Source organism: Eulemur rufifrons, chromosome 7 (genome assembly GCF_041146395.1).
Source record: "Eulemur rufifrons isolate Redbay chromosome 7, OSU_ERuf_1, whole genome shotgun sequence".
In the NCBI taxonomy this organism is placed as follows: domain Eukaryota; kingdom Metazoa; phylum Chordata; class Mammalia; order Primates; family Lemuridae; genus Eulemur; species Eulemur rufifrons.
The window spans coordinates 266,267,426-266,295,340 of NC_090989.1; the positions used below are offsets into that span (position 1 = coordinate 266,267,426).

The 27,915-nt window shown below is 44.4% G+C and overlaps 1 protein-coding gene and 1 non-coding gene across 3 annotated transcripts in view; both read right to left on the bottom strand.

Annotated features, from left to right (window-relative positions):
* SUSD1 (sushi domain containing 1) overlaps positions 1-23,531 on the bottom strand; it is a 98,636-nt gene extending 75,105 nt beyond the window's left edge. For both annotated transcript variants that reach the window (XM_069474555.1, XM_069474554.1), the window contains exons 1-5: positions 23,363-23,531; positions 11,208-11,321; positions 6,573-6,728; positions 1,246-1,398; positions 419-598 (exon numbers count right to left, since the gene is read on the bottom strand). In XM_069474555.1, coding sequence (XP_069330656.1) covers positions 419-598; positions 1,246-1,398; positions 6,573-6,728; positions 11,208-11,321; positions 23,363-23,468 — 709 coding nt within the window. In that variant the 5' untranslated portion in view covers positions 23,469-23,531. The remainder of the gene's footprint in view (positions 1-418; positions 599-1,245; positions 1,399-6,572; positions 6,729-11,207; positions 11,322-23,362) is intronic.
* On the bottom strand, positions 15,467-15,573 carry LOC138388770 (U6 spliceosomal RNA). Its single transcript, XR_011234260.1, has one exon. It is a non-coding gene; the product is annotated as a U6 spliceosomal RNA (small nuclear RNA).
* Positions 23,532-27,915: the final 4,384 nt, after the last annotated feature.

The following is a 27,915-nucleotide window of genomic DNA, read 5'->3' on the forward strand; positions in this document are numbered from 1 at the left end:
GTAAAGTGCTTAGAACAGTACTTGGCACATAGTGCTACATTTCGTGTACTTAATTAGATATACATAACATCAAAAAGCCAAGATCATGAATGATGAAACACCAAAATCATTTCCATGAAAGTTAGGAATAAAAAAATAATATTCAAAGTTAATGCTACTATTTAAATTGTTGTTCTGAAAATACCAGCCAAGAGAAAAATATAATTTTTAGAAAATATAGAAAAATAAAACATGGAATTATCATTATTTGCAGATAAGATACTGAAAATACCAAGAGAATCAACTGAAAACCCATTAGAAACAAATAGGAATTTATTAGATTTAACTCATTCACTATCCCAAAGTGATATTTAGAGAGAAATATGAAAACAATCTCAAGATGGTATAAGCTGGGAACCTGAACCTTTTGAAAACTCACCTCGGCAATATAATTTTGGGGACTCCCATGTGCCCAGGACTGTGCAGCTTGACACTGTATCTTCTGGGACACTGAAAAATCCTTCTTTGCAAGCATAACGAACCTGGCTGCCCAGCCTAGAGGTATAATTTCCTACAATGTAGCCATCTGGAACCTCAGGAGGGTTGCCACAGTCTATTTCTGAAAATAAATTAATGTCAAATTCATTACTATGTGAATACAAATTTTCAAAATTCATAAACTCTCTCCACCTCTTCCCCATTTCTCACACACACCCCCAAGCCATATTTTAAGTACACTGGTTCATTTCCACATGACTTGTGGGCACTTTTCCAATGATTGTCCTTATTCAGTCTTCTGGCCTTCCATGGGCAGTAGCAGCTATCTATGCACAAAGCTGATTGAATGTAGCAAGCAACCCTCACTAATTCCTACTAACTAAAAAGAAGCCTAGTCAAATGAAGTAAAAAAAATTGAATACCTTAAGATATATGTACCTTTATAATTCTCAGGGTCACTTTTGAGATCCTGAATCCTGACCAGATCAGCAGTGTTTACTATCTAACACAGTAGTTAATATCAGAATATTTATTAACTGCTAAAAATCCTTAAAGTTTAACAATTTTAGCTTTTTTTTTTTTAACATGGCCCCTTCCATCCTGATTACGTTATTTGCTTTATTTGCACGGCTCTACAAACGTGCAAAGGATCAGATCGTCTCTACCCACGTCCCCAACACAGACCTATAAACACAGGCTCAGAGTGGAAGAAAGTCACCATCAACAGAATCTCACCTTGAGATGCTGCGTTCTTTGGCAGAAACCCACCTGTGCACAATGTGGCATCTCTGGTCGGGTGGAAGGGTTCAGGCCCATTCCTTGGCAAGAATCCATCCAGACAGTAACATTCAAAGCTCCCATGAGTGTTCACACACCGCCCTCCATGCCCGCACAGGTCAGAAACCTCACACTCGTCTATGTCTTGAGACCCATCCCAAATACAAGAAAAGGAGAGAAAAACAGAAAAAGAAAAAAGAGTGGGACATTATAACAGCCATTTTTTCACATTCCCAATCTATCCTTATAAATGGTTACACTTGTTTGCAATCTATCATGAATTTCATTTTATGCCTTACGAATTATTCTCCTATATCCCGCCTCACCTTATAGGCACTGAAAACATAGGAAGTGCTCAATAAATACTTGTCAATGTGTTCTGGAAATTTACAAAAACCAGTAACCATTCCCAGCTCCCTGACTCCCAGCAAAATGAACTCGAAAAAGTACCTTAAAAAATATATAATTACTATAAAATAAGAATGATCCCAACCTCATACTAAAATATCTAAAGTAGAGCTCCAGATACAAAACAGTTTACATAAGACTGAAAATGCTGGGAACTGACAGCTTTCCAGCTCATGAGCACAGGATGGTGAGTCGGGTAGTAAGTGGGTAATTCAATTAAGAAGGGTCTTGGTAAATTTATCAAGATTAGAAGGGCTCAAAACAGTTTCAAGGACAAGACATGCCCCTTTGCAGACTTCTCCACTCGACTGGAGATTGCCAGAGATAGCAGGTATGAGGTAAAAACTGCAAAATAATTCAGAGGCTGGAGAAGAAACCTCTCTAACAGCAGTTTTCTTCCCCCATAACTGACTTTAAAACTTTAACAATTCCATCAGCTGGGCGCAGTGGTACACGCCTAGAGTCTCAGCTACTCAGGAGGCTAAGGTGGGAGGATCACTTGAGCCCAGGATTTCAAGGCCAACCTGGACAACATGGCAAGACCCCATCTCTAAACAAACAAACAAAAAACCCTCCAAAAAACTGAAAAACTACTAACACCATAATTTCTTAAAAGAAAGGACAAGTTAGCCCCCAAATGAAAAAAGAAAATAATCTCAAATTTCTTCTGATTTTGTTTAATGTGATTTTATAAAAATTCACTACCTTTTTTTTTGTTGTTCTTGGACAAATGAACATCACTCACACTGATTATTATTGGGGAAACAGTAATTGTATTCAATTTCTGAAGGAGCCCCACATTCTGGGGCTTGAGTAACACAGGCAAGAGTAATGTGTGGGAGATGTCAACCTGCAGGGGGAGCTCAGGCACCTCCCCCTCACTCCCAGAGAGGAGCAGCAGCACCTTGATCAAGGTCTCTGGCATCTGGGGGGATGGAGCTCTGGTTTAACCATCCTTTGCTTGAGAATCTTTGGCCCCTCTCTCCTTCCCAAGAGCTGGGGCAGTGCAGGGACCCGACACCTTCACCGAGCACAGTTGGGGACCTAAGCAGGAGTCAGGGGACTCCACAGGGAGGTGGGCAAGGAGCTCCTAACTGGCGTTGAGCACTGCTCTGGGCAGTAGGGAGCAACCCCTCCCGGTGTGTTTTCCTTGGATTTGTCTTTCTTTGGTTCTTTCTTTCAGAGCCACAAAACATGACTCTGTAAGAATAAAATCCAGTTAAAACAAAGGACTGGGAATTGGTGAGCACAGCTCCATGTGGAGAAAGTACTGGGAGAAACCTCAGGACAGCCACAGGCTGTGGCACCAACGCCCCACGGGGAGCAGGCAGAATCGTGGTGGGATTAGACATTTGTGTCTGAGGCCACGGCAGGCTGCTTCAGGGCCCAAGACAGCAGGGCAGCTGAGAAGCTTGTGGGCAATGTCTCACACGGGGAATGAGGCTCCTGACCTGGGAGAGAAACCAACAGACTAAAGCTAGCCTTGGTAGGAGTAAGGATGTACATCCAGGAATGAAGGTGTTTACCTGACCACAGGCAGACCTAGAAGAGACAAACTTTGGACAGGAAGTTCCAGGAATTGATGAATGGCAAAAAGCATGCACTTCTTCAAGGTTTGTTTGGGGTTTTTTGTTGGTGATGGTTGTTTTTTGTGTTTGTGTTTGTGTTTGTGTTTGTTTTGCCTTTATCTTACTTCTCAGCCAAGGATGAGATACTGTTGCATTTCTCCAGAAGAAATGGCATCAGGCCCTGAGACTGCAGGAAATGAACTTACAAAGAAGAAGGTTGCCACTGCCATCAGAGTCGGGATGGGTTCCCAAGACTTGGAGAATCAAAGCCACAGAAAAGTCATTTCGCATTTTTTGGAGGACCCCATCTGGAGCCACGTTGGTGGGGAGATGACAGCCCCCGCCTCATGCCCACGTCAGTCTCATTTCTCTCCACTCACTCTCGGCCCACCCAAGTCAAACCACCCTCACATGGGAAGTGTCACAGAGCTTCTTCCCCTGGGCTGTGACTCATGGCAAAGTTTCCATGATTCCCAGGAGTCATTCAGGGGCAGCTCTGGAGGCCAGAACATCGGCTGGTTCTCCAGGACTGGCTGGTGTCGTCCCACGCTGGAACCCTTGCAACTCATTCCTCCTCTATCGTTGGTGCCATCCAGAGAGGCCTACCTGTCCTCAACTCTGCAAAGGACAAAAAACACCTGCGTACTGCATCCTGTGGTTTCAGGCAAACCCTCACTAAATGCTGATATCCAAAATTTGCTAAGCTCTGCCCCAGCTAAAGTCCAGTGATGTTTCTCTGGCAACTGTGATTCAGAAATAAACAATATCATCAAGAAAAGTGGTCCATCAGCTTTTACAAAGTGAAACTGGAGACCTCAAAAGGAAAAGTCGATTTCCTTTTGTGAAAAGGGTGCAGTGGCTCATGCCTATAATCCCAGAACTTTGAGAGGCCAAAGTGGAGGATATCTTGAGGCCAGGAGTTCAAGACCAGCCTGGGCAACATTGTAAGACCCTTTCTCTACAAAAAATAAAAATTTTAAAAATTAGCAAAGCATGGTGGTATGTCCTTGTAGTCCCAGCTGCTCAGAAGGCTGAGGCAGGAGGATCACTTAAGCCAGGAGTTGAAGGCTGCAGTGAGCTATGATCGTGCCATGACACTCTAGCCTGAATAACAAAGTAAGACCCTGTCTCAAAAAAAAAAAGGAAAAGTCACATGAATGACTGCCAGTGGATAAGAGCCTTTACTTTGGGGTGATGGAAATGTTCCAAAATGAAATCGTAGTGATGGTGGCACAACTTTGCATCCTTCAAAGGATGAATTTTGTAATATGTAAATTACACTTCAATCTTTTTTTTTTTTTTTTTTTAAAAAGGAAGGTCACTAAAATAATTGCGAGAAGTAGAATACATAGAAGCAGAGCCTAGATCAAGATTTTGTTCCAGGCAGATTGGTTCTTGTGTGGCTGACACCTATTTGGGCCTGGCATAAAATTTCATCTTCTCTGCCCTCCTCCTTCCTCCCTCCACCTTTGCCACTTCTCCTCCCCCCTCCTCCTCCTACTTTTTCCTAACTTTTAAAAGTTGAATGCATTCCTCGGAACTGTACTGAAAAATATGCTGATAAATGTATAGTCATAAGTTTTCCTGGCAAACTCCCACAGCCTTGCAAGCACAATTTCAGATATCACATCCTCCAGAATGTTCCCCTGATCCCTTCCTCACTGCCAAGAAAAGTGACCCCCTGGATTCTAATAAATGCCTTTGCTTATCTATGACTAACACTTCATACTGAAATTACCTGTCTGCCTGTCACCTCCCACTAGCACAGCCTTGGCATGTAAGAAGTGCTTAAGAATATGTATTGAACAAGCTGAACACTAGGTCAGTATCTTATAAGGTTTTTTTTTGTTTTTAATTATTATCTCTTAGGCCGGGCACGAAGGTTCACACATGTAATCCCAGCACTTTGGGAGGCTGATGTAGGAGGATTGCTTGTACCTGGGAGTTGGAGACCAGCCTGGGCAACATAGCAAGACCCCATTTCTATAAAAATAAAAAAATTAGCTGGGCATGGTGGCGTCTGACTGCAATCCTAGCTCCTTGGGAGGCTGAGGCAGGAGGCTTGCTTGAATCCAGGAGTTGAAGGTTGCAGTGACCTATGATCACACCACTGCACTCCAGCCTGGGGGACAGAGCAAGACCCAGTCTCTAAAATAAGTAAATAAATAAAAATAAAATCAGTATCTTTTCAGTGTGCCTAATTTAATACCACAACAAGGCACTTCTGCAACCATGCAGCCAGTAATTTGCTACTTAAAACAACAGGATTTTGAGAGAATGTGTTCATTCAAGCCAAGAATAATCCAAATACACCCTTTGAGAGATTCTACCTGAGCACAAGGCAAGAGGGAGGATGAATCAGAGCATCAGAACCTGTGGTTCCTGGTAGGTGAGAAGATAAAATATGTTCTTGTCTCCTGTTCTTTTCCCTGAAAACCTTTAAATATCACAAAGCTTTTAAGCAGAGTCATTAAGCCTAGGCAAAACCATTTCAGAACCAGGAGTCTTTTCCTGCCTTTCCCCTTCATTACTGTTCAAAGATTTTCCTAGAAAGCCACAAAGCTATTTGATTATGACTTGCTGTAAAAAGAGTTCAGATGATAGAGGGGCCACTGAAAATTAGGAGGGTCTTGTCCACCCCTTGTATTCAACCATCAAATGCCCAGGCCTATAGGGGGTGGTGTGCTCAGAGCTGGCGAGTGCCATTCACTCCAAGGACACCCCACCTGCAGTTACAGAAACCTGCAGGCGGCACAGCATCTGCAGAGAGTCCCTTCTCGTTGTTCATTATAACATGTTCGATCATGCGCCTGTAGTCCCAGCTACTTGGGAGGCTGAGGCAGGAGGATTGCTCAAGCCCAGGAGTTTGAGGTTGCAGTGAGCTATGATGTCACCACTGCACTCTAGTCGGGGCAAAAGAGCAAGACTCTGTCTCCAAAAAAAAAAAAAAAAAAAGTTCAATCACACAGAACCAGAAAAAGATTAGTACAATGCACTCTCATGGACCCACACTCCCTCAAGATTCGATAATTGTTCACATTTTGTCATTTTAAGTCGCTTACAGACTAACATAATACTAGATACTTCATAATAACATCCCTAGGTACTTCAGCATGCACCTCCCAAAATAGGAATATTACCCTATATATGACAGTGCCATTATCCCATGTTAACAAAATTAACATTCACTCCCTAATATTAACACGTACACAGTCCATGTCCGTATTTCCCTCACATTTGTTCTTAAAGGAGAGTCCCTCCCTTAAATCACACCTGTCCCGGCCCTACCCTCTCCTGGCTCCATTACCAAAGTGCCAATGTCGCAGCCCCCTTCTCGAGTACCTGTACAGAAGGTGCCGTCATTGGGAATGAACGTCTTGTTGTTGTTTGTGGCTCGATATCCTTCTAGGCAAATGCAATAGAAGCCTCCAAGTGTGTTATGGCAAGATGTGTGGTTCCCACAGACCACAGTGGCTCCAAACTGGCACTCGTTTTTATCTGTTGATACATTGAGACAAGGCATTGAAAGGCTCTCAGTCCACACCATGTTCAACAACCAGACTGTCGTCCCCTGCCGTGGACTCGGGAAAACCATGTTCTGCGGGAACAGCTTAATGACCTATTTCCCTGGCCTCTTTCCCCTTCACTACGCCTCCCATACTGGCGGACGCTGGCCCTTGGAGTTGCGTGTCGGGGTCTACGAAACCACAAGGGCAACATAACATCTCAGTCTGGTTCAAAGATTGGGAGAGGGGATTCTTTTTGAACATTTCCACACTTAAAGAGATCTTGTCAGAGGCCTGGGGGAAATAAACTCAGCAGAATCCTATGGTTTTCATGAAAGCCAGAGCAGGACAATTTTACATCCAATGATTAACTGGAAAATTTGTTCCTTCTGAGCTACCAGGAAACACAATGGAATTAGTGCCGAAGCCCCATCCGGGAGCAGGGCTAATACTGCGGCAGGAACAGCTCATGCTAATCGTCAGTGACCCGTGTGAATGATGTTAGTCACCCAGGGAGGAGAGGCTGGAACCTGGATGCTTGGTGAGTCCACAGAAGCCGGCCCTGAACTTTTTTAATTAAATAATTTGAAATTGAAAGATGTAAAATAAAAGGAAATCTCCGTCTCATCTCTGTCCTCTGGCTCAGGGGTCAGCAAACTTTTTCTCACAGTCTCTGGTGCAAGTACTCACCTGTCCTTTTGGAGCCACGAGAGCAGCCACAGATAACAGGTAAACTAATGATCAATGCTACATTCCAACAAAACCCACGTACAAAAACAGGCAGTGGGTTGAATTTGGCCCACAGGCCATGGTTTGCTGACTCTGCCCAAGCCTCTAACTTCAGAGGAAACTCCTATGACCAATTGCTTACACATCCTTTTAGAGTTGATCTACGCAGCTAATTTTTTGAGGGAAGAAAATTATCAACTTATAAACTGGTAGCTTGTTATTTTAGTGTTTTATTTCACCACTGGTTTCTCAAATCAATTTAATAGACTCTCACAATTGTACTCAATTCCTACTAACCCAAAAGTACCCCTCAAAAAAATCCTGGTTTTGTTTTTTCATTTTTCTCATACAGTCATGTGTCACTTAGCAGAGATACTTACTGGGAAAGCTGTCATTAGGCAATTTCATCATTGTGCAAACATCACAGAGTGTACCCACGTAAACCCACATGGTACAGCCTGCTACAAGCCTAGTCTATACGGCATAGCCTGCTCCTGGGCTACAAACCTGTACAGCATGTCACTGTGCGGAATACTGTAGGCAACTGTAACACAATGGGAAGTATTTGTGTATCTAAACATAGACAAGGTATAGGAAAGATAAAGTATAAAAGATTTTAAAAAGGTAGACTTATAACCTGTATAGGGCACTTACCACGAATGGCGCTTACAGGACTAGAAGTTGCTCTGGGGGAGTCAGCAAGTGAATGGTGAGTGAATGTGAAGGCCTAGGACATTCCTGTACATTACCGTAGACTTTATAAACACTATACTCTTAGGCTACACTAAATTTATTTAAAAAATAGTCCAGGTGAGGTGGCTCATACCTGTAAATCCTAGCACTCTGGGAGGCTGAGGCAGGAGGATTGCTTGAGCTCAGGAGTTCAAGACCAGCCTGAGCAAGAGCGAGACCCCATCTCTACCAAAAAATAGAAAAAATTAGCTGGGCGTGGTGGCTCACGCCTATAGTCCCAGCTACTTGGGTGGCTGAGGCAGAAGGATCACTTGAGCCCAGGAGTTTGAGGCTGCAGTGATTGTTTCTGAGACATGTCTCCCACCACATTGCACCACTGCACTCTAGCCCAAGCAACAGAGCCAGATTCTGTCTCAAAAAAAAAAAATCAGCTTACCATAACTTTTTTACTTTATAAACTTTTAATTTGTTTTAACTTTTGACTCTTTTACAATAACACTTAGGTTGAAACATATTAGCTTCTGTACATGCTGTACAGCTGTACAAAAATATTTTCTTTCTTTCTATCCTTATTCTATAAGCTATTTTCTATTTTAAATTTTCTTTAATTTTCACTTTTTAGACTTTCTTTATTAAAAACTAAGATACAAACACACCCATTAGCCTAGACCTACACAGGGTCAGGATCATCACTATCACTGTCTTCCACCTCCACATCTTGTCCCACTAGAGGGTCTTCAGGGGCAGTAACACACATGGAGCTGTCGTCTCCTACAGTAACAATGCCTTCTTCCAGAATAACTCCTGAAGGACCTGCCTGAGGCTGTTTTACAGTTGACTTTCTTTTATAAGCAGAAGGAATACACTCTAAAATAATGATAAAAAGTATAGTAGAGTAAATACATAAACCATTATCAAGTATTTGTACTGTACAGAATTGTATGTGCTACACTTTTATACAACTGGTAGCACAGTAAGTTTGTTTACACCAGCATCACCACAAACATGTGATTAATGTTTTGCACTACGACATTATGACAGCTATGACATCACTAGGTGATAGAAATTTTTCAGCTCCATGGGATCATGGAAACATATGTGGTCCATCATTGACGAAAATGTCACTATGTGGCCCATGACTGTATTACCTTTTTAAAATTGAATTGATCCTGGAACACAATTCATATTAAAACTTATCTGTGGTAAGATCTGCAATGAGAGCTTAGAGAGACAGAACAGGCCCTCAGGCCATAGCTAGCCCAAGAGTCCAGCCCAGGTTACAGAACACAGTGGTTTCAGACACAAGTCCAGCTGTCCATAAAATGGGATATTCCTGAACTTTGCCATTGTTTCTGAGACATGCCTCCCCTGTGGACATCACTGGAAAGGACATTTGGGTTTGCAGAGGATTCTAGAATTCTTAGGTCCCTTGGCTTAATACCATGTTACAACATCTCTGACACATACAACCTCATGTACGACCTGTGGCACAGTCTCGGGCGGCCAAGTACCAGGATATGCAGTGTCTAGTGTTTGAGAGCAGCACTGTATAAATTAAGAAAGCCTCCTCCTCGAATTAAGAGAAGTTTCTATTGTTTAAAAGTCAAAGGGCAAGGCCGGGCGCGATGGCTCATGCCTGTAATCCTAGCACTCTGGGAGGCCGAGGTGGGCGGATCGTTTGAGCTCAGGAGTTCGAGATCAGCCTGAGCAAGAGCGAGACCCCATCTCTACTAAAAATAGAAAGAAATTATATGGACAGCTAAAAATATATATAGAAAAAATTAGCTGGGCATGGTGGTGCATGCCTGTAGTCCCAGCTACTCGGGAGGCTGAGACAGGAGGATCGCTTGAGCCCAGGAGTTTGAGGTTGCTGTGAGCTAGGGGCTAACGCCACGGCACTCACTCTAGCCTGGGCAACAGAGTGAGACTCTGTCTCAAAAAAAAAAAAAGAATGCAGCTAGCATCCATGGGAGGAAGGATTCATTTGGGGAGGGGGCAGAAAAGCTTGTCTGTCCCCTCAACTCCAATTTCATTTCCATGCCACTGCTCACAAGTGGGTATAAGGAATGGGGGGCGGGGGGACAAACTCCATCAGGAACCTCAGACTTCAGAGCAGCTACGCTTCTCATGGGTAGAATCCTAAAAAAGTAAAGGTCAAAGAAGGCCCAATTCAAGCCTGCAGAATAGCATGTGACTGTAAAAGCTTGTATCTGTGAAGTGGAATATGACTTTTTGAACATAAGACTGAATTGTTATTTTTCTTTAGGGAGGAATAAAAAGCACACAAAGATATCACAACAAGGCTGTATGCACTGTCTTGTATGCACTGTTTTGCCACAACAAGGCAAAACTATCAATATTTTTACTGCATGCAACAAGGTTGCTGGGAGGAAACTGGGAGATTATTGTAACATCTACTATTCTAAATTTGTTGTACATTTAGAATTTACTCTCTCCCTCTCCCTGAAGTGGGCTGGAACCTGGATGTTGTCTGACTGCCATGGTATGGTGGACACCAGGAAGTAAAAAACAATCTCAGATGCTGCTAGCCTAAAGCATTTTGTATTCCTTTAAGTCATCGAAGTCCTCAAAGGATTACAACTACAAGAGATTTGGAGAATGGATTCTGATAGACATGAGACCCAAAGTAACAATATTTCATCAATTAACAAAAAAATCCAATAGGAAATCATGTTTTGTTTTTCCTCATGGTAGTAATATAGTTTTATAACAACATAACCAGAGAAATTAAGAAACGCAATATTCACTCAAGTTGTTAAGTTAAACCCAAGACTTAAAACAGATTTCAAATTTGTGTTATGTCAGAGTCTTCAGAGATTCAAGTTCAATGACCTCTAACTCGACGGTACTTCCTTGGAAACACTAGAGGAAGGACATATCCAAACACTAGAAGACTTATCATTGACAAAACTTCTCGTAATAAAAACATGTGAACAAAATAACAATGTTTCACCCCCAAGGACAACTCTTTAACATTAGATAATCTTGTTTCTTGATTCAACTTCTCAATTTAGGATTCAGAACTTACCAACACACTGCGTCCTCCCATTGCCCACAAATCCATAGTTGCAAATACAGATCTTCTTGCCGTCTCTTTGCTGGCATGTAGCACGTTCGTGGCAAGTGGCACAGACATCTAAACCTGAATCATAAGGCGTGTATTTCAGAAAAAGAAAAATGAAACACGAGATACATTTAGTTAGTAGACATTTACGAAGGAGAACCAAAATTTGATTACCAAAATAAAACAGGACATATCCAATCTCATCCTTAAAAACCTTCAATAGCAATTTTTTGCCCACAGAATAAAGTGCAAATTCCTCTGTGTGACAATCAATTCTCTTAACAGTCTACCCCAACCACACACAGTACCCTCTAGGCAAAAGAGGCCAACTAATCTTTCCCTAATAGACTATCCATTGTCATACATGCACGCCACAGTCCTGATGCCCTTTTACCTAATATGCCTTTGCCTCCTTCTCTACCCAGCTAGCACCCGTTCACATTTCAAGACCCAGCTTAAACGTCACATTCTCCCAGGCTTCTTCCCCATTCCTCCATTCTTTTTTTTTTTTTTTTTTTTTTGAGACAGAGTCTCACTCTGTTGCCCGGGCTAGAGTGAGTGCCGTGGCATCAGCCTAGCTCACAGCAACCTCAAACTCCTGGGCTTAAGCGATCCTACTGCCTCAGCCTCCTGAGTAGCTGGGACTACAGGCATGAGCCACCATGCCCGGCTAATTTTTTTGTATATATATATTTTAGTTGTCCATATAATTTCTTTCTATTTTTAGTAGAGACGGGGTCTCACTCTTGCTCAGGCCGGTCTCGAACTCCTGACCTCGAGCGATCCACCCACCTCGGCCTCCCAGAGTGCTAGGATTACAGGCGTGAGCCACCGCACCCGGCCTCCCATTCCTCCATTCTTAAGGAAAAGTAAATGCATCTTCCTCTGTGTTCCCCTAACACTTGCACATTCCCATATAAATCATGACAACTTGTCATTATATTTGATTGCAGCTCTGTCTTCCCAGCTTGGTATTATGAATGAGCCACACAAGAACAGAGATGACGTCATTTGCCCATAAATTATTCTGGCTCAGTACAAGACACTCAATATATTTTTATTGACTGCCTAGATAGAGAAATCTGAAATCCTACTTACTACATCTCAAAAAGCAAATGGAGGGGAGAGGAACACATCTGCCTATTGCCCTATCCATTTTTCCTTTAGGGAAAAAGTGAATGTGTTTAAGATAACAGTAAGATAACAGCCAAGTCCCAGCAGGATGACCACATCCCAATTATTTAGATAAACAGCAAAAGTGTTTGAGGCTAAAACTCCTAAAACATCCAAATGTACCAGATGGTGGTATATGGCTCAAGATCAAACAAGAATTCCTACCCAAGGCAATGTGGTATATTGTGTTTCACTCTCAGTGTCTTTGTAATTTCAGGAGTGGCCTAGTAAAGAGAACCTTCCCAGCATTGAATTTCAATTCAGCCTTGGCCCCATTATTACCTAGGTAATACAGCCGAGCCCTCAGGCCTGCTCCAGGCACAAAACCAACTGAGACTGGGAGATTTCTAAATACTGTTAACCATGCTTGTTGTTTTGTTGTTGTTGTCATTTTAAATAAAAGATAACACAAAAATGAGACAAACCACTAATCATCACTACATGGAATATTTATAAAATTTATTATATCTCAGCCCATAAAGAAAAATGCAACAAATTTCAAAAAAGTAAAAATTTTATAGGACTCACTATCATCTTTTTTTTTTTAGGATGCATTATCTGACCACCATGAAATGATGTGCTAAAACTACAAAACAAAACATAAGACTAAGGCTGAGCGTGGTGGCTCACGCCTGTAATCCTAGCATTCTGGGAGGCCGAGGCAGGAGGATCGTTCGAGGTCAGGAGTTCAAGACCAGCCTCAGCAAGAGTGAGACCCCTGTCTCTACTAAAAATAGAAAGAAATTAGCTGGACAACTAAAAATATATAGAAAATATTAGCCAGGCATGGTGGTGCATGTCTGTAGTCCCAGCTACTAGGGAGGCTGAGGCAGGAGGATCACTTGAGTCCAGGAGTTTGAAGTTGCTGTGAGCTAGGCTAACGCCATGGCACTCACTCTAGCCTGGGCAACAAAGCGAGACTCTGTCTCAAAAACAAAACAAAACAGAAAAACCCCATAAGACTAGCATCCCCAAAAGAAACCTACATGCTCAGCGTGCAGCAAGATGGGTTTTTTTTAAAAAAAGAAAAAAACCTGCTTGTAAACCACAGAACATTCTTCTAAATAATTATCGAGATAAAGAGGATATCAAAATTGAAATGTTTTAACACTAGGTATGAAAACTTATATACTCCAGGAAATTTGAGTTTTATGTGTTTTTATACTTTAAAAGAAAGAGAGAGAGAGAAACCAGGCAGCCAGGAAAAATAACATAGAACTTTAATGCTCGAAGCTTGAAAAGGAAAAGAGAAAATGGGGATTTAGGACATAGTAGAGATTTAAAAAAAAAAAAAAAAAAAAAGATGTTAAACAATTAGAAAATATAGTCAAATCCATTAAAAAAAAATTTCTCCGAAGTCAGTGCATTGTAAACACCTAGTAAAGTAGCCAAAACTCAAGTTAAGTGAAGAAAAAAGTTAAAGAAATTCCTAAAACTGTTTGAAAAAAATAAATAAATAAGAAATTTTTTAAAAAAGTAAAAGCCTGCACAAACATACAATGTTAGGAAGAAGAAAGGGCTTATAACAAAAAATATACAAAAGATTGTTTTTAATTACAAAGACTTCCAGTTAAACACTGCAGAGTTAATATCCTCCCAAACTACAGCACACCCCCCAAAATACATAAAGGACTACAAAAGGATAGAACCTGGGAGAGAAGATGATAGCTGATGAAAGATGCTAAGAATATTTCAGAAGATGGGAAAGAGATGGACACATGGTAATTGCCTTAGCAGAGAGGAAGAACTAAGACCCAAGCCCAGAAAGGCCAAGGAATCAGAGTCCCTGAGTACCTTGGAAGACAGGCATAAGAGAGAGGAATGAAAGTTCAAGGAACAGGTTGAAAATATCTACAAGGAGTAGTTCAATGCCCAGATTCCCTCACTGATGCTGGCACAAGATAGAGTTGTACAACCTGGGGAAAATGAACCAGAAAGGCTCCAGATTAGAAGGACAGCAGGCCAAGCAGAATTGAGGATGAGTCCCCACACCTAAATTTCCATCAATATGTGCCAAATATATTTAACCGTTTTAACACACAACATTTTAAAACAGTACCATAAAGATATGGTAAATTCATAATGATATGCATCCAAAATCTTAGAACTATTACTTAAAGAATGGCTCCTGGGTCAAGTCCAAAAGCCGGGTTGTGATCAACCCATACAATGACAAACATTCTCCCCAATTTAATTTGGCAAATGAACGCAATCCTACTAAAAGTCCCACATCTTGGGTGCAGAGTTTCGGTTTGGGATGATGAAAAGTTCTGCAGATGGATGGCGGCAATGATTGCACAACATTGTGAATGTACGTGATGCCTCTCAACTGGACACTTCAAAATAGCTAAAATGGTAAAATTTTATGTTTTATCACAATAATAAGATAAACAAATTATGTTTTTGCTTTTAAAATCAACTTTATTGAGACATATTAATAATATGCAAACAATAAAATGCCCCCATGTTTAAGTATACAATTCAGTGGGTTTTAACAAATGCATATAATCATGAAATAACTGCCTCAATCAAGATACAGAATACGTGAATACACGATTTGTTTATCCATTCATCTGTTGATAAACATTTGGGTTGTTTTCATTTGTGGACTCATGTAGTTAAATCTATAATTGAAAAAAAGGGAAATTGGAGGGAAACCCAAATCTTTATAGGGGAATCATTTTGTTCTGGATCCCAAATTTCTCACGATGCCACTGAGAGACGGTAGATAACAGCTTCAGAGAACAAGTAACTAAAGTAACCCAAGCCTACAAGAATCTTTCATTAAAAACCAAATAGTCCTGTTATAAGATACTTCGCCAACGAACAGACAACATAGACACACTGTCCAAAAGCTAAAAAACATAAGTGGGCACTGAAATCACACACAAATATGTGTGTAGTAAAACAACAGATATTAACACTATACTATTGAAAAACAATGAAATGTGTTAAATTAAATAATTCAAACTTAAAATAATGCAAACTTAAAAGCTGTTGGAATTTGAAATTATTGTGAGCCTTTTTTTTTAATTTTTTTAATTTTTTTTTTAAATATGGAATGCTCCACGAATTTGCATGTCATCCTTGTGCAGAGGCCATGCTAATCTTCTCTGTATCATTCCAATTTTAGTATATGTGCTGCCGAAGTGAGCACTATTCTGAGCCTTGAAGGGAATGTGGCTATGCAGCCTGAGTCATGCTGCACGCAGCTGCAACTTTCGCCTTTTTCCTCCTGTATATAATTAAGACCAAATCTCACCAGAGATAAGACCCCCCTCAGATCACCACCCTTCCTCCTAGAATAACAAGGTAAACTTGCTTGGAATGTAGCAATCTGTAATCACTGTGGCATATATACTGGTCCTGTATGGAAAATGTAATCCTGTTAAAACTTCTATATAAGTGAAACCTTAACTTCTGCTCTTTGAAATGCTGACCCCATTAGTCTGGAGTTGGTGTTTCCAAGTGCCATCCTCAAAGCTTTGCACTCAAATAAACTCTATACTGAATCATATTTTCCGAATCTCATTATTATAGGTTGACAAATGGGAAAATGGTTACTTTTTTCTTATATGAAATACTTGTCTTTATAAAGATGCAGCAGTTATATAGATCCATCTGCAGAAACTTATATCAGCTGGAAAATGACTACTTCATGTAATTTTTGAGTAAATCTATTAATAATAAACATACAAAAAAAAATTAAGAAGCAAAGAGGTGCCACTCGATCAGGTAAAGGAAGTCCAATCCAAATTAGTGACAGAATATAAACTATTCCAAATATGGCCTTGTAGGAAGGCAGCCAGATATAGGGGGAAAGCATTGGACTTGAAAGCTGGTCAAAACTGGATCCTAAATCTAGCTGAGTCTAATTCATGTGTGACCTTGAACAAATCACTTAACCTTTCTGGGTCTCAGTTATTTTTTGGTTTTTGTTTGTTTGTTTGTTTTGTGTGTGTGTGTGTGTGTGTGTGTGTGTTTTGTTGTTGTTGTTGTTGTTTTTGTGGAGACAGTCTTGCTCTGTCACCCCAGTTAGAGTGCAGTGGCATCATCTTGGCTCACTGCAACCTCAAACTCCTGGGTTCAAGCGATTCTCCCACCTTGGCCTCCCAGAGTGCTAGAATTACAGGCATGAGCCACCTGGCTGCCCAGCCTGGGCTTCTCAACTTTTAAGATGTATTCAAACTACCTAGGGATCTTAATTTTGTTAAACTGTAGGCTCTGGTTCAGTTGGTCTGGAGTGGGGCCCTATATTTTGCATTTCTAACAAGCTCTGAGGTGGACATTTTGAGTAGCAGGGGTTACATGGCCCCTTAAAGTACTTTCTCCCTAAAGTTCTGACACTTCATCCTTAAGGTACTTGCTTTATTTTTTATTTTTTTATTTTTTTTTTTTTTTGAGACAGAGTCTCACTCTGTTGCCCAGGCTAGAGTGAGTGCCGTGGCGTCCGCCTAGCTCACAGCAACCTCAAACTCCTGAGCTCAAGCAATCCTCCTGTCTCAGCCTCCCGAGTAGCTGGGACTACAGGCATGCGCCACCATGCCCGGCTAATTTTTTTTCTATATATATTTTTAGCTGTCCATATAATTTCTTTCTATTTTTAGTAGAGGTGGGGTCTCGCTCTTGCTCAGGCTGGTCTCGAACTCCTGAGCTCAAACGATCCGCCCACCTCGGCCTCCCAGAGTGCTAGGATTACAGGCGTGAGCCACCGCGCCCGGCCAAGGTACTTGCTTTAATGATCCATTAAGAATAATTTAGCATAAGTATAACTCCAAGGACAGTATCTGGCATGCAGTAGAATTTGGCTCAATAAATCTTTGTTCCCCGTACTGGAAAAAAAAAGACAAGATGGGTTCCAGGCTACCAAAGGCTAGACTACCTGCAGAGGAGGAAGTGGTTTCCATAGAAAGGCAGGGAGTAGGGGAGAGAGGTACCTCATTTGAAGCTCATTATTCAGCCATGATTAGCCTATTCTGCAGGCTTTGAAGGACAGCCTTCTGAATTCTAACAGCTTGAGAGACCAAGTAGCCTCCTGGAGGGGAAAAAACTTATCCTAAAGAAAGAGGCAGGGAGCATAACCCCAGCCCGGGGACTGCTTCTGGCCACACAACAGAGTCCATTGTCCAATAGCCTGTAGCTCAGTTAAGAATCACCTGGAGATAGAGTGACCAACTTGTCCTGGTTTTGTTACAAAAAGTTCCATATTCTGGGAAATCCCTCAACTCAGTGCAAACCAAGACAGTCGGTTACCCTTCCCAGAGAGCCCGTTAAAATGCAGAATCCCCAGAGATTCTGATTCAGTAGGTGAGGGGGTGGAGCCTGAGAATGTGCATTTCTAAGCTGCTCCCAGGTGGATCTCACCATAAGTAGCAAGTCTAGTTCAATCTCAAGGACTTGGGTCAGAATCCTAGGGAGAAAAGGCAATAACTGAAAGAAATCTTCCACTAAGTCTAGCACAGCATTGGACCAACGTGACAGAGTAACCCAAAGGAGAGGAATTCTCCAGGCCAATAGAAAGATCGCTACGACTTTGCCATGACCCCTGGGAGAGCTGTGTCAGGGGAGCTTGGCATCTGCATCAAGGATGGCTTTAGCTCTGTCACCAGCAAACTCGGTACCTGAAAGCAGAGAGAAGGTAGTAACTGAGGGACTACTGCCGAGGCGAGGGACCCCAGGGACACCTAGAATTACTGGCAGAGAAACAGGAGAATTGGAGAGTCCAAAATCTAGAAGGAGGAAAAGCCTAACAAGTATCCTTTGTTACTCTCATTGTATCCTCCAGCTAAGGCTGCTAACTTGGGTTCATGTCCCTTCACAGCTCTGCAGTGACTAAGCCAGCAAAAACCAGAGAGGATGAGACAGGTTTTGGTGTCTCAACCAGGGTCAGAGTCTTCTCTCTCTTGCTCCCTGGTTTTGTGATTTTACGCAAGTTAAACTGTCAGTTCTTCAGTTTTAATCCATGAGATGGAGATCATGTGGTCCAGATTAAATGAGAAATATAAATGCTGCATGAACGCTAAAGTTCTATGCAAATGTGAGAGATAATTTACATGAATATTTATGTCTATTTCCATAGATCTTGTTATTTTTGTTAGAAACAGTCTGCAAGAAGCAATGCCTGGTATTTGGCATGGTGGTTAAGAGTGCTTGGGTTATAATCCTAGCTCTGCCACTTATTAGCTGTGTAATCTTTGATAATCTCTGTGCCTCAGTTTCCCGTAAATCTGTAAAATGAGGATAATAGCAAATCTTCATATGGTGGTTGTGAGGAGTAAAGAGTAAATGAGTTAATACACATAAAGCAATTAGAATATGTTAGATGTTTGTTATAATAACAACTCTTTGTTAGTGAACAAACAAGAACACTCCCACGGACAGTTAGCTGGCCAACTCCCAAGATACGCTATCGGGAAGAGTGATGGAGAAATGCATTGATATGAAAAGTCAAAGCTGTATCTCTGTGTGGACAGATGCCTACCTATTCGTGGGGCTGATGGCCTAGAAACCATAAAATCCAAATTTACATAATCACTCCCTGCCTTCCCCACACCCTCCCAGCCTTCTGGGTAACACCTGACTCAGAAGTGGAAAGTTCACTTCCTCACCTTTTCAGCCCTGCTCACCTTGCCCCTCGTCTCTACAGCAACCAGGGAAAGCTGGAACTCAGGAGGCGCTGAAGGCCGCCAGCCCCACAAGCTGGGCTCACTCTTTACATCTACAGCTGAACAAAAACTTAAAGGCACTTCTGAGACAACAGCTGATGGACTTTAACAGTCAAGCGAAGAAGGCAGTGCCTGAATTTAAATCTGTTTCCACCTAATCCCCACCTATTCACAGACCAAACAAATCACTACATAACCTTCATGAGATTTTGGCTCTCAAACTTGTGCAGACAGCTTAAATGACCTGAGGAAACGAGCCAAGGGGGCCCAAAACTCAGGAAGAAAAAGCATTCATTCCTAAGTCGTCTCTAACACTACGTAAAATCGCACTGCTCTTAAGAGACTGCCTCAACTTCCAGAGATGGAAGGACCCCGAGAAACCTCATAGTCTCTTTTCTCCAATGGTCCTGAAAGAAAAAAAAAACAAACCCACAAACAAAAGCTTAGCTTCTGCTTTAAAATCCTCCAAAACAAGAGAGCACTCTACTCTCTCCAGCAATGTAATCCCTTATAGGGCAACTGGAACCATTATCTATTTCCCACCTCCACCCAGACCCAGGACTGACATTGCACATCAAGAAGGCTTAAGCTTTCCTTGTATTAAATGCTTCATAGGTTCTTCTGTTCACTTTCTTGTGTGAGCAGGATCAACAGGCAGTGGAGCCCCCACGCCTGGCCTCCAGACTAGAAACCAACCCACGCTGAGTGCCCCTGAGTGCCCCAGTCTCAGTGCTGAGTCTTGAATTAAGCAGCCATTAATTTAGGCCACACCCTAGGGTTCCTGTTCAGCGGTCACCCACTGAACCCCCACCCATTCCTTTCACACGCTGTCTCACACCTGACTCATTCCCAAGCAGTATACTTTCTTTTCAATCCATGCAATTCATTTCCCCTCTCTCCTCCACAGAGCTGAGGCCAACAGACCATTTGCTGCTTTGAGCTGCCAGGATCCCATTTTAGGATTTGACCAGAAAACTAAAGGTATCCCAGGGCCGAGTCCCTGGAGATGGAAGACAGGCCACAGTGGGGAATCTTCAACTCTAATCCTGCTCCCTTATTCTACATAACTTTAAATCACTCCAAAACAATCCACTTTCAGCAGGGCATAGTGGCTCCTGCCCGTGATCCCAGCACTTTTGGGAGGCTGATGTGGGAAGATGGCTTGAGGCCAGGGGTTTGAGAATAGCCTGGGCAACATAGCAAGACCCCATCTTTACAAAAAATTAAAACAAAATAGCTGGATGTGGTGGCTCACACCTGTAGTCCCAACTACTCAGAGGCTGAAGTGAGAGGATTCTTTGTGCCCAGGAGCTTGAAGTTTGAGGTTGCAGTGAGCTATGATCACACCACTGTACTCCAGCCTGGGCAACAAAGTGAGACCCTATCTCCAAAAAAAAAAAAAAAAAAAATTTAATTAATTCTCTCCGTTTCTCCTCTTTCATCCTCTTCCCCACTCTGAATGGTGAATATGCTACTATGATTCATGAAGACAGTGAAGACCAAGCCTAGGAAATGATCGATGAGTGAAGCCAGGTGCACTTTATACAGTGAGAACAACTTTCCCAGCTCTCTCCACCACTGGCCACATAGTTTTCAAGGCCTCTGCTCATCCTCCCTCTGACCTTCCCCAACCCCAGCCAGGCCTGAGCCAACAAGTCCCACAGCCACTCCCAGACTCAAGCAATGCCAGAGAAAGGTTAAGAAACAAGACCGACTGGTTCCACCCTCCTGCCCTTTCCTACTTCTCCATTCCCCCAGCCCAGCACCCCACCCAGCCCCAACACCCTCCTGCTCTACCAATTACACACCTCGCACTTTCCTCAGACTCTGGCCATCTGACTTGGCTCTCCTCCCCCAAACACCTTCAACACCAATTAATGTAACTCTGCCCACGTTGCCAGGAAAGAGACTGAATATACAAACGGACAATGGCCAGAGCACACATGAAAACAGAACTCCCAACCACAACCTGCAGCAACCAGTTCAGGAACTCTGTAGCAATCAGCACCAAATGGTCAGGACTCAGTCAATAACGACCAGCTTCCCTAATTTTTGCCCCCACTTCCAACTTAGGACCAAGGAGAAAAAGCCAAGTATGCCCCCACAACCAATCACATAGGACTCCTGCTGCTAGTAAGCCCGGGCCCCACCCCCAACTTCCCCAGGCTGGGCACACCTACCCCCTTTTTCTTGTCAACCTCAAAGTTTCCAACAACCATGAAGTCTACGTTGCCTCTTGTTCACAGCCCCAACTCCCTATTGATTTCATCTCTCCAAAAGCCATAACAGTACCTCAAATTCAGGATGTCCAAAACAATTACTCACCTTTCTTCTCCAATTTTTTTTCGCCTCCTGTGGAATCATATATCTAAGCCACCCAGTCCCCATAGCTTAGTATCATCTTTCCTCTTCTATTCCCTTGCACCTTCACGTCTGTTATTAAGTCCCTCCTCCAGTTCACTTCCACCTTATCATCTACATTCAGTCCTCCTCTGCCATCATGACTGTGGGCCCAGGCCTCAGAACTTCTAGGCCAGCTATTGCAACAGCTTTTTCAGTGGGCTCAAAGCCTCCTGTCTTTCCCTACATTCCCCACCGTCAGGGAACCTGCCCTTCATAAAACTAGATTTTCCAAGGTTGAAAATGAAGGGAGAATGTCTACATAAGGAGAAGAGGTTCAACCAGGCAGCCCTGACTGCTAGTTTCCAAAATTCACCCCACAGCCTTTCAGTAGTTGCAGATAACCTCAGACAGCTAACAGCTGTGTTCAGCCATCTTAGCCTAGCGATTCAATGGGACCACAATGGACAGTTTCCTAGGCTACAGAGTCGACAGCAAAGATCCTGAAATAGGCTCCAAGCTGCTGCAAGCTTTTATGCACCCTGCCGGGGGAGACCGAGTCAAGGAAGGAAGCCCAACCAGAACATCTGATGTTACAAAAATGGCCCCTCCAGAAGGTTGAGCCATCAAGAGATGGTAAAAGCCCCAAAGAGAATTTACAGGGGGCAGGAATGTGAACAGCAAAGTCTCCCCATATGTCCTCATGTGGAAATTCCCTTTCACTTCAGGATCAGGGTTTGGCTTTATTAAGGAAGCGAGGGAGTTCCTTAGACCCACTTTTCATATCACCGCCTGTACAAAAACCTGCAATGACTTCCAGTGGCTTCCCACTACCCAGGAACAGCTACGTGCAAACTCCCTGGGCTGCCAACCAAGGCACTCTGACCTCTGCCTTTGGTGCCTCCATGTGCTTCCTCATGTTGCCCCCTCTGTCTGGAATTCATTCATTCTACACACATTTGGGGAAAGCTGACTGTGCCTTCTGCTATGAGCTGGGATGCCTTTTCCACATCTTCCCACATCCAATTATAACCAGTCCTTGATGGCCCAGCTCAAGGGTCACCTTATCCATTTACACCACCTGACTCCCCCAGCTGGAAATAATCTCCCCACACCTTCTCAGAGCACTTATGGCATTCAGCCCTTTATTACAATTATTTGGGTGAATGTCGCTTCCCGCACGTGTGGGAATCCTCCGTGTAACTCCTACCACGCTCAACACTGTTTTGCAGAGGAGAAAGAAGTCAGCAACTACCTCAATTGCCTGCAGACGGGTCATTGGCTTGTCCGTCTCCTGCGTACTAAGCCCAGCAGAGCCAGCACTGCCTGCTCTCATCCTGCACAGGGAAGAGCCATCTGTTGAATCAATGAGTGAATGAATGAACTCTTTACTCCTGTAAACTTCCTTACACTTCTTTCTCACCATATTTAGCAACCAGTTCTTCATCACGGTGAAAAAATTAAAAGTAGAAAGAAAATTGCTTCGGGTTAAGAATTTGTCGTGGCAAAACCAACCGCAGAGCCGGAAGCGTGACAGTGCCGCGGAACGCCCCTCCCCGCCCTTGCCCGCCCGGCGCTTCTCCCCCAGGCCCGCGCCGGCGCCCAGCCCCCACCTCGCCACGCGTCTCCCGGGCAGCGGCCGGTCCCAGGGAAGCGGGCAAAGCCGCCTTGGAACGGGCCTCCCCCGCGATCCCGGGGCCGGGCCGGGGCGGGGAACCGCCCGCTCCCATGAGCTCCGCCTTCCTGATCCCAAACGGCTGGAGCAGGCCGCACCTGCGCTCCACGCCCGGGCTCCCCGCCGGCCCTGCCCAGGGGCGGGGAAGCGTCCGGGTGCGCCCCGCGTCTTCGAGGGCCCAGCCTGGGGATCCAGGCGGGGACCCCGCAGGGCACCCGCGCCGCGCCCGACCCCGCATGTCCCCGCCGGTCCCTGCCCGCACTCACCGTCGGTGCGCGGAGCTCCGATCGCGCCGCGGGCCAGGTCGAGCAGCAGCAGGAGCGGCAGCAGGCGGCGAGGCGGGCGGCCAGCGCCCCAGGGCCCCCGGCCCATGCCGCCGCCGCGTCCCTCCCGGCGCGCCCGCGACTCCTCCTGCGGCCCTCGAGGCGCCGAGATAAGGCGCCGGGTGCCGCGGGGAGGGGACCGGCCCGGCTGCTTCCGGCGCCGCGCGGGGAGCGGAGGGCGCCGCGGGGTCCCCGGGCGGCCGTGGGGCCCCGGCCCTCCCTCCCGCCGGCCCGGGCACCGGGCGGACGCTCGCTCATTCCCTCCTCCGAGCCCGGCCGCGTGCCCGGCGCGCAGCGGGCGCAGAGACCGGTCCGGCCCTCTGGCCGCTTACTTTCCAAAGGGGGGACAGACATTGATCGGATAATGACACAGCTGAACAGAGAGACCGGGCTGCGCTGGGGAGGAAATGTGGCCGCGTGTGTAGCGCACGGGGGATCCGAGCCGGTCGGGGGCTCGGGAAGGCGCCCCCGGGAGAGTGAAGGAAGAGGGATGAGGGGCAGAGGGGTGGGCATCTTGGAGGACGTGAAGGAGAGCTGAGGGGGTGGCTGCACCTCCGAGGGGAGGTGAGAGGGCCGGGCCACCACGGGCGACAGACTTGACCAGATGACAAGACCTTAAGAAAGTAGAGCTGTGATGGAGGGAGCGGCTGGGAGGAGTCCCCGCTGCCCCGAGGACACGCAGCTCGGGGCGTCAGGGAGACCTGAACGGTGAGAAGGGCGTGGGTGAGGAATCCAAGCGGTCAGAGACAAGCGTGACAGTGACAGTGCCGAGGGAATGTGTCCTAGAAATGGAGAGGGAGACCTCCTTAGGGCGGGAACAGATGGTTGGAGGGAGACATTAAGCTGCAAAGGTAAATAAGTCCCTTAAACGAAGTAAAGGAGGTTGCCGAGAAGCTGTGACAGGGTTTTAAGCAGGGAGTGACTTCATCGGGGCAGATTCTGTGTGTCTGCTCTGTGGGATTGGGGTTGGGGGTGACGGGCAGGGAGCCCAGCCCGGAGCTGCTGCCAGAATCGGGCACCAGAGACGTGTCCCGGAGCAGGGCATTGGCAAACGAGCATGAGGAGGAGTTGAAGGCGGAGTTCAGGGGTAGAATCCCCTGGATTTTATGACTACTCGAATGTGGGGGAGAAGGAAAGAGAAAGGAGATCCAGTGTGAAGGCTCTGAGCGAGCGATGCCTGTGGGGCTGTCCGGGAGCAGATGCCCCCAACCGCTTCACCCGGTATCTTCACTGGCTTCCTCTCTCCACCGCGAGCCTGACCTAAATCCAGCCACATGTGAACACACCCATATAAGGGCTAAACTTGTTGTGCAGCCTTAAAAAGTAGTTAAAAATCAACTTCCTAGGCTCTTTTGTAGCAAGCTTTCTTGCAAAATGTTTTTGTTCAACCAAGATAGGGGACTGCTTTGGGGCCTGCAGCGTGGGTGCTGCAGTTTCTAGTCTTTAGACAAATTTTTTGTTAAGCCCAGCTCTCCATGATCTTTGAAATCATGTCATTGTTTCAACAAATATACCATTCATTTAAGGCATTTTTAACCAACCTATACCTCTCTATCTCCACCGTGCCCCCTTGCAAAATAAATAAATATGTATGAATTATATTTATATATATATTTGTGGACATTGTAGGAGCCAAACTGTAGAGGCCAAGGGAAAAGTTCCCCTTTGCCCTCTAAAGGGTTGCTGAAAAATCAACTTGCAAAAGATGGATTAACTGGAGAAAATGTGTACAAATTTATTTAATGTGTATGCGCAGGAGCCTTCAGAATGAAGGCCCGAAGATACAGGGGAAACTTTCTATTTTTATGCTTAGGTTCAAGATAGTATGGACGGTAATGTAGAAATATGATTGGAAAGAAAAGGTATGATCTAATACTAATAGCTGAGTAGGGAAACCCAGCAAGGCCTGTCGTCTTGGCTTCTCTGAGCACGCCTGCCTCCCTCCTGGGTATGGGGCAGGACCCTCTCAGGAGTGGGGGTCTTATGACCTATAGTCAAATGAGGTAGGTCAGATAATTTCCTTATGGCCACTTTTTACACAAAAAGGTGAAGGGAAAGTTAGAGTAAAATTTTTAGGTTTTATGGCTGGCTTTGGGGAAAAGGGGTTCTGGTTTCTATGACCCACCTTGGGGGAGATGGATTCTAGTTTCTATGACTAGCCTTGGGGAAGTTGGGAGGGCAGAAGGAGATCAGAGAAAAACTTTTGTCTCTGAGGCTTTTATTTTGGGGTATTGTTTTCTGAACCCCCAAAACATATACATATATTTTTTAAGTTGGTAATGTCAGGAAAAAGTGTCCAAAACTTGTAAATAGACAAAAAAAATTACAGGGTATCCTTTCGGTGGGTGCTGTCTAATAGACCTGGGCATTATCTGATTCTATAGTGTTGTGCACCTCGATGGACTTCCCATTGACTAGTCTATTTTATAGCACTACGGGGGTAGATGTTATAACTTGTAGAAAACTGATGATAATGCAAAAGATTCTTGCCCACAGCAATGAAAATGAATGTTTTCCAATGGAAATATAAGTGATCAATTCTTTTCTGCCAGGTAAAAAATAAGATAAACTCAATAATTGCATTTTATCCTATATGATATTAACTAGTTAGCTAGTTTGGCATCTATTAGCAAATTCATTTTACGATTTCTGACTTCAAATTTTCCTTTGAACTTTAATACCTTAATAGTTCTCCTTTGAAGTCAACATCTTGCTGAGTCCCTCATTAATTAATTACTTGAATAGAATCTCAGACAGATTTTCACTTTATATTTGTATGAGTTGTATTTTTAATTTTTCAAAAATTTGCTTTAGCACAATCCACATTACTCTATATTCTCCATTAGATTGTGTGACTTTCATCAATTATTTTTATTGGCTCATTTTTTGCTTTCAAATATATTTTGTAAAAAAATTACTATTTACTCTACAGTGAGTTCATTGGATCGCTGAACGAAAAACTATCTCCTCATCCGTCAGTATCTGTCACAGAATTAAAATAGAATATTGAACCAGTGTTAAATCTGGAGCAGAGAGATTACTGCTGAGAAAATATTTGGCTTAAGAAAAATGTTCTTGGCCGGGTGCGGTGGCTCACACCTGTAATCCTAGCACTCTGGGAGGCCGAGGCGGGAGGATCGCTCGAGGTCAGGAGTTCGAGACCAGCCTGAGCAAAAGTGAGACCCCCATCTCTACTAAAAATAGAAAGAAATTAGCTGGACAACTAAAAATATATATAGAAAAAAATTAGCCAGGCATGGTGGCACATACCTGTAGTCCTAGCTACTCGGGAGACTGAGACAGAAGGATTGCTTAACCCAGGAGTTTGAGGTTGCTGTGAGCTAGGCTCCTTGAAAGGAGTCACGATGTCCCTCCCAGAATGGAGTCATCATCTCCAGCAGGTTTGTAAAGGCTGGTAACAGCCACCCGTCCCTCTGGGACAATACCCTGCTGATGACTGTCTCTAGGTCAAACAAAGACAGATTTCTCATTTTTGGAAGCTGAATAACTCTCAGACACTTTGTTGCCACTCGAGAAACAGTAGGATTACTCTGCCTTCTCCAACGCAGCCCGCCCTCCCCCAGACACACACACATCAAACACCCTTCCTAGAGTTAGTCTGTGGGCCTTGGGCAGCAAATGCACTATTGGCTACTGCACATGACTGTCACGGTGACGTGTATCCCACCCAAAACACCAGTATTCTCAGAAAAGCCAAACAAGCAGGGGTGAGCAGGTTCAGCTCAGCATAGCAGGCATGTCCCCTAGACTCCCTATTTTTACAGTAGCGCCCTCTCTCCTCACTTTATTGACACGGGAAGCACATGCTAACGGACTCGGGCACCCTGGGGTCCCACCGCAGAAGCTGGGGCAGCAGGAAGATTTGGGTTGCATTTGAGAGCCAACTTGAGACACTCCCACAGAAGCTCAGGGAGCAGCTGGCATAGTATTTATTCACCTGTCCTTCCTCTGACCTCAGGTGGTGGGGGTGGCGGGGACAACACCAAATGAGAGTGAGGCTCTGTCAGCCAAACTCTCTGTCTCTGTGTCACACACACACACACACACACACACACACGCACACACACAGCGACATCTGCCTCGCTTGAGAAAGGCTCAGCTGTTGGTGTGTTTGTTCCACAAACCCTGAAAGGAAGCCTGCTGACAGCCCATTTCCGGCCTCAGGCTGATCCTGAGGGGCCTGGCAGCCACCACAGCCCTGAGACATAGGCCAGGCAGCTGGGGCAAATGGCTTGACCAGCAAGACTGCTGAGGAAGCCGCGACAGCTGTGAAGGCCGACAGTGCCAGCCCTCCGCTGATAAACACCAGTGAAGACCCATATCACTGACCTTGGCAAACAGTACAATCTTCAAAATATAGAGACTTCACTCAATTATTTTTCAAAGGATTTAGCTACAGGCTTTATTGGTTTCTTTGCTCACCACTGTTTTCTGTGCCCTACGACTTCCTCTTTCCCCTTCTCCTCCTCCTCCTC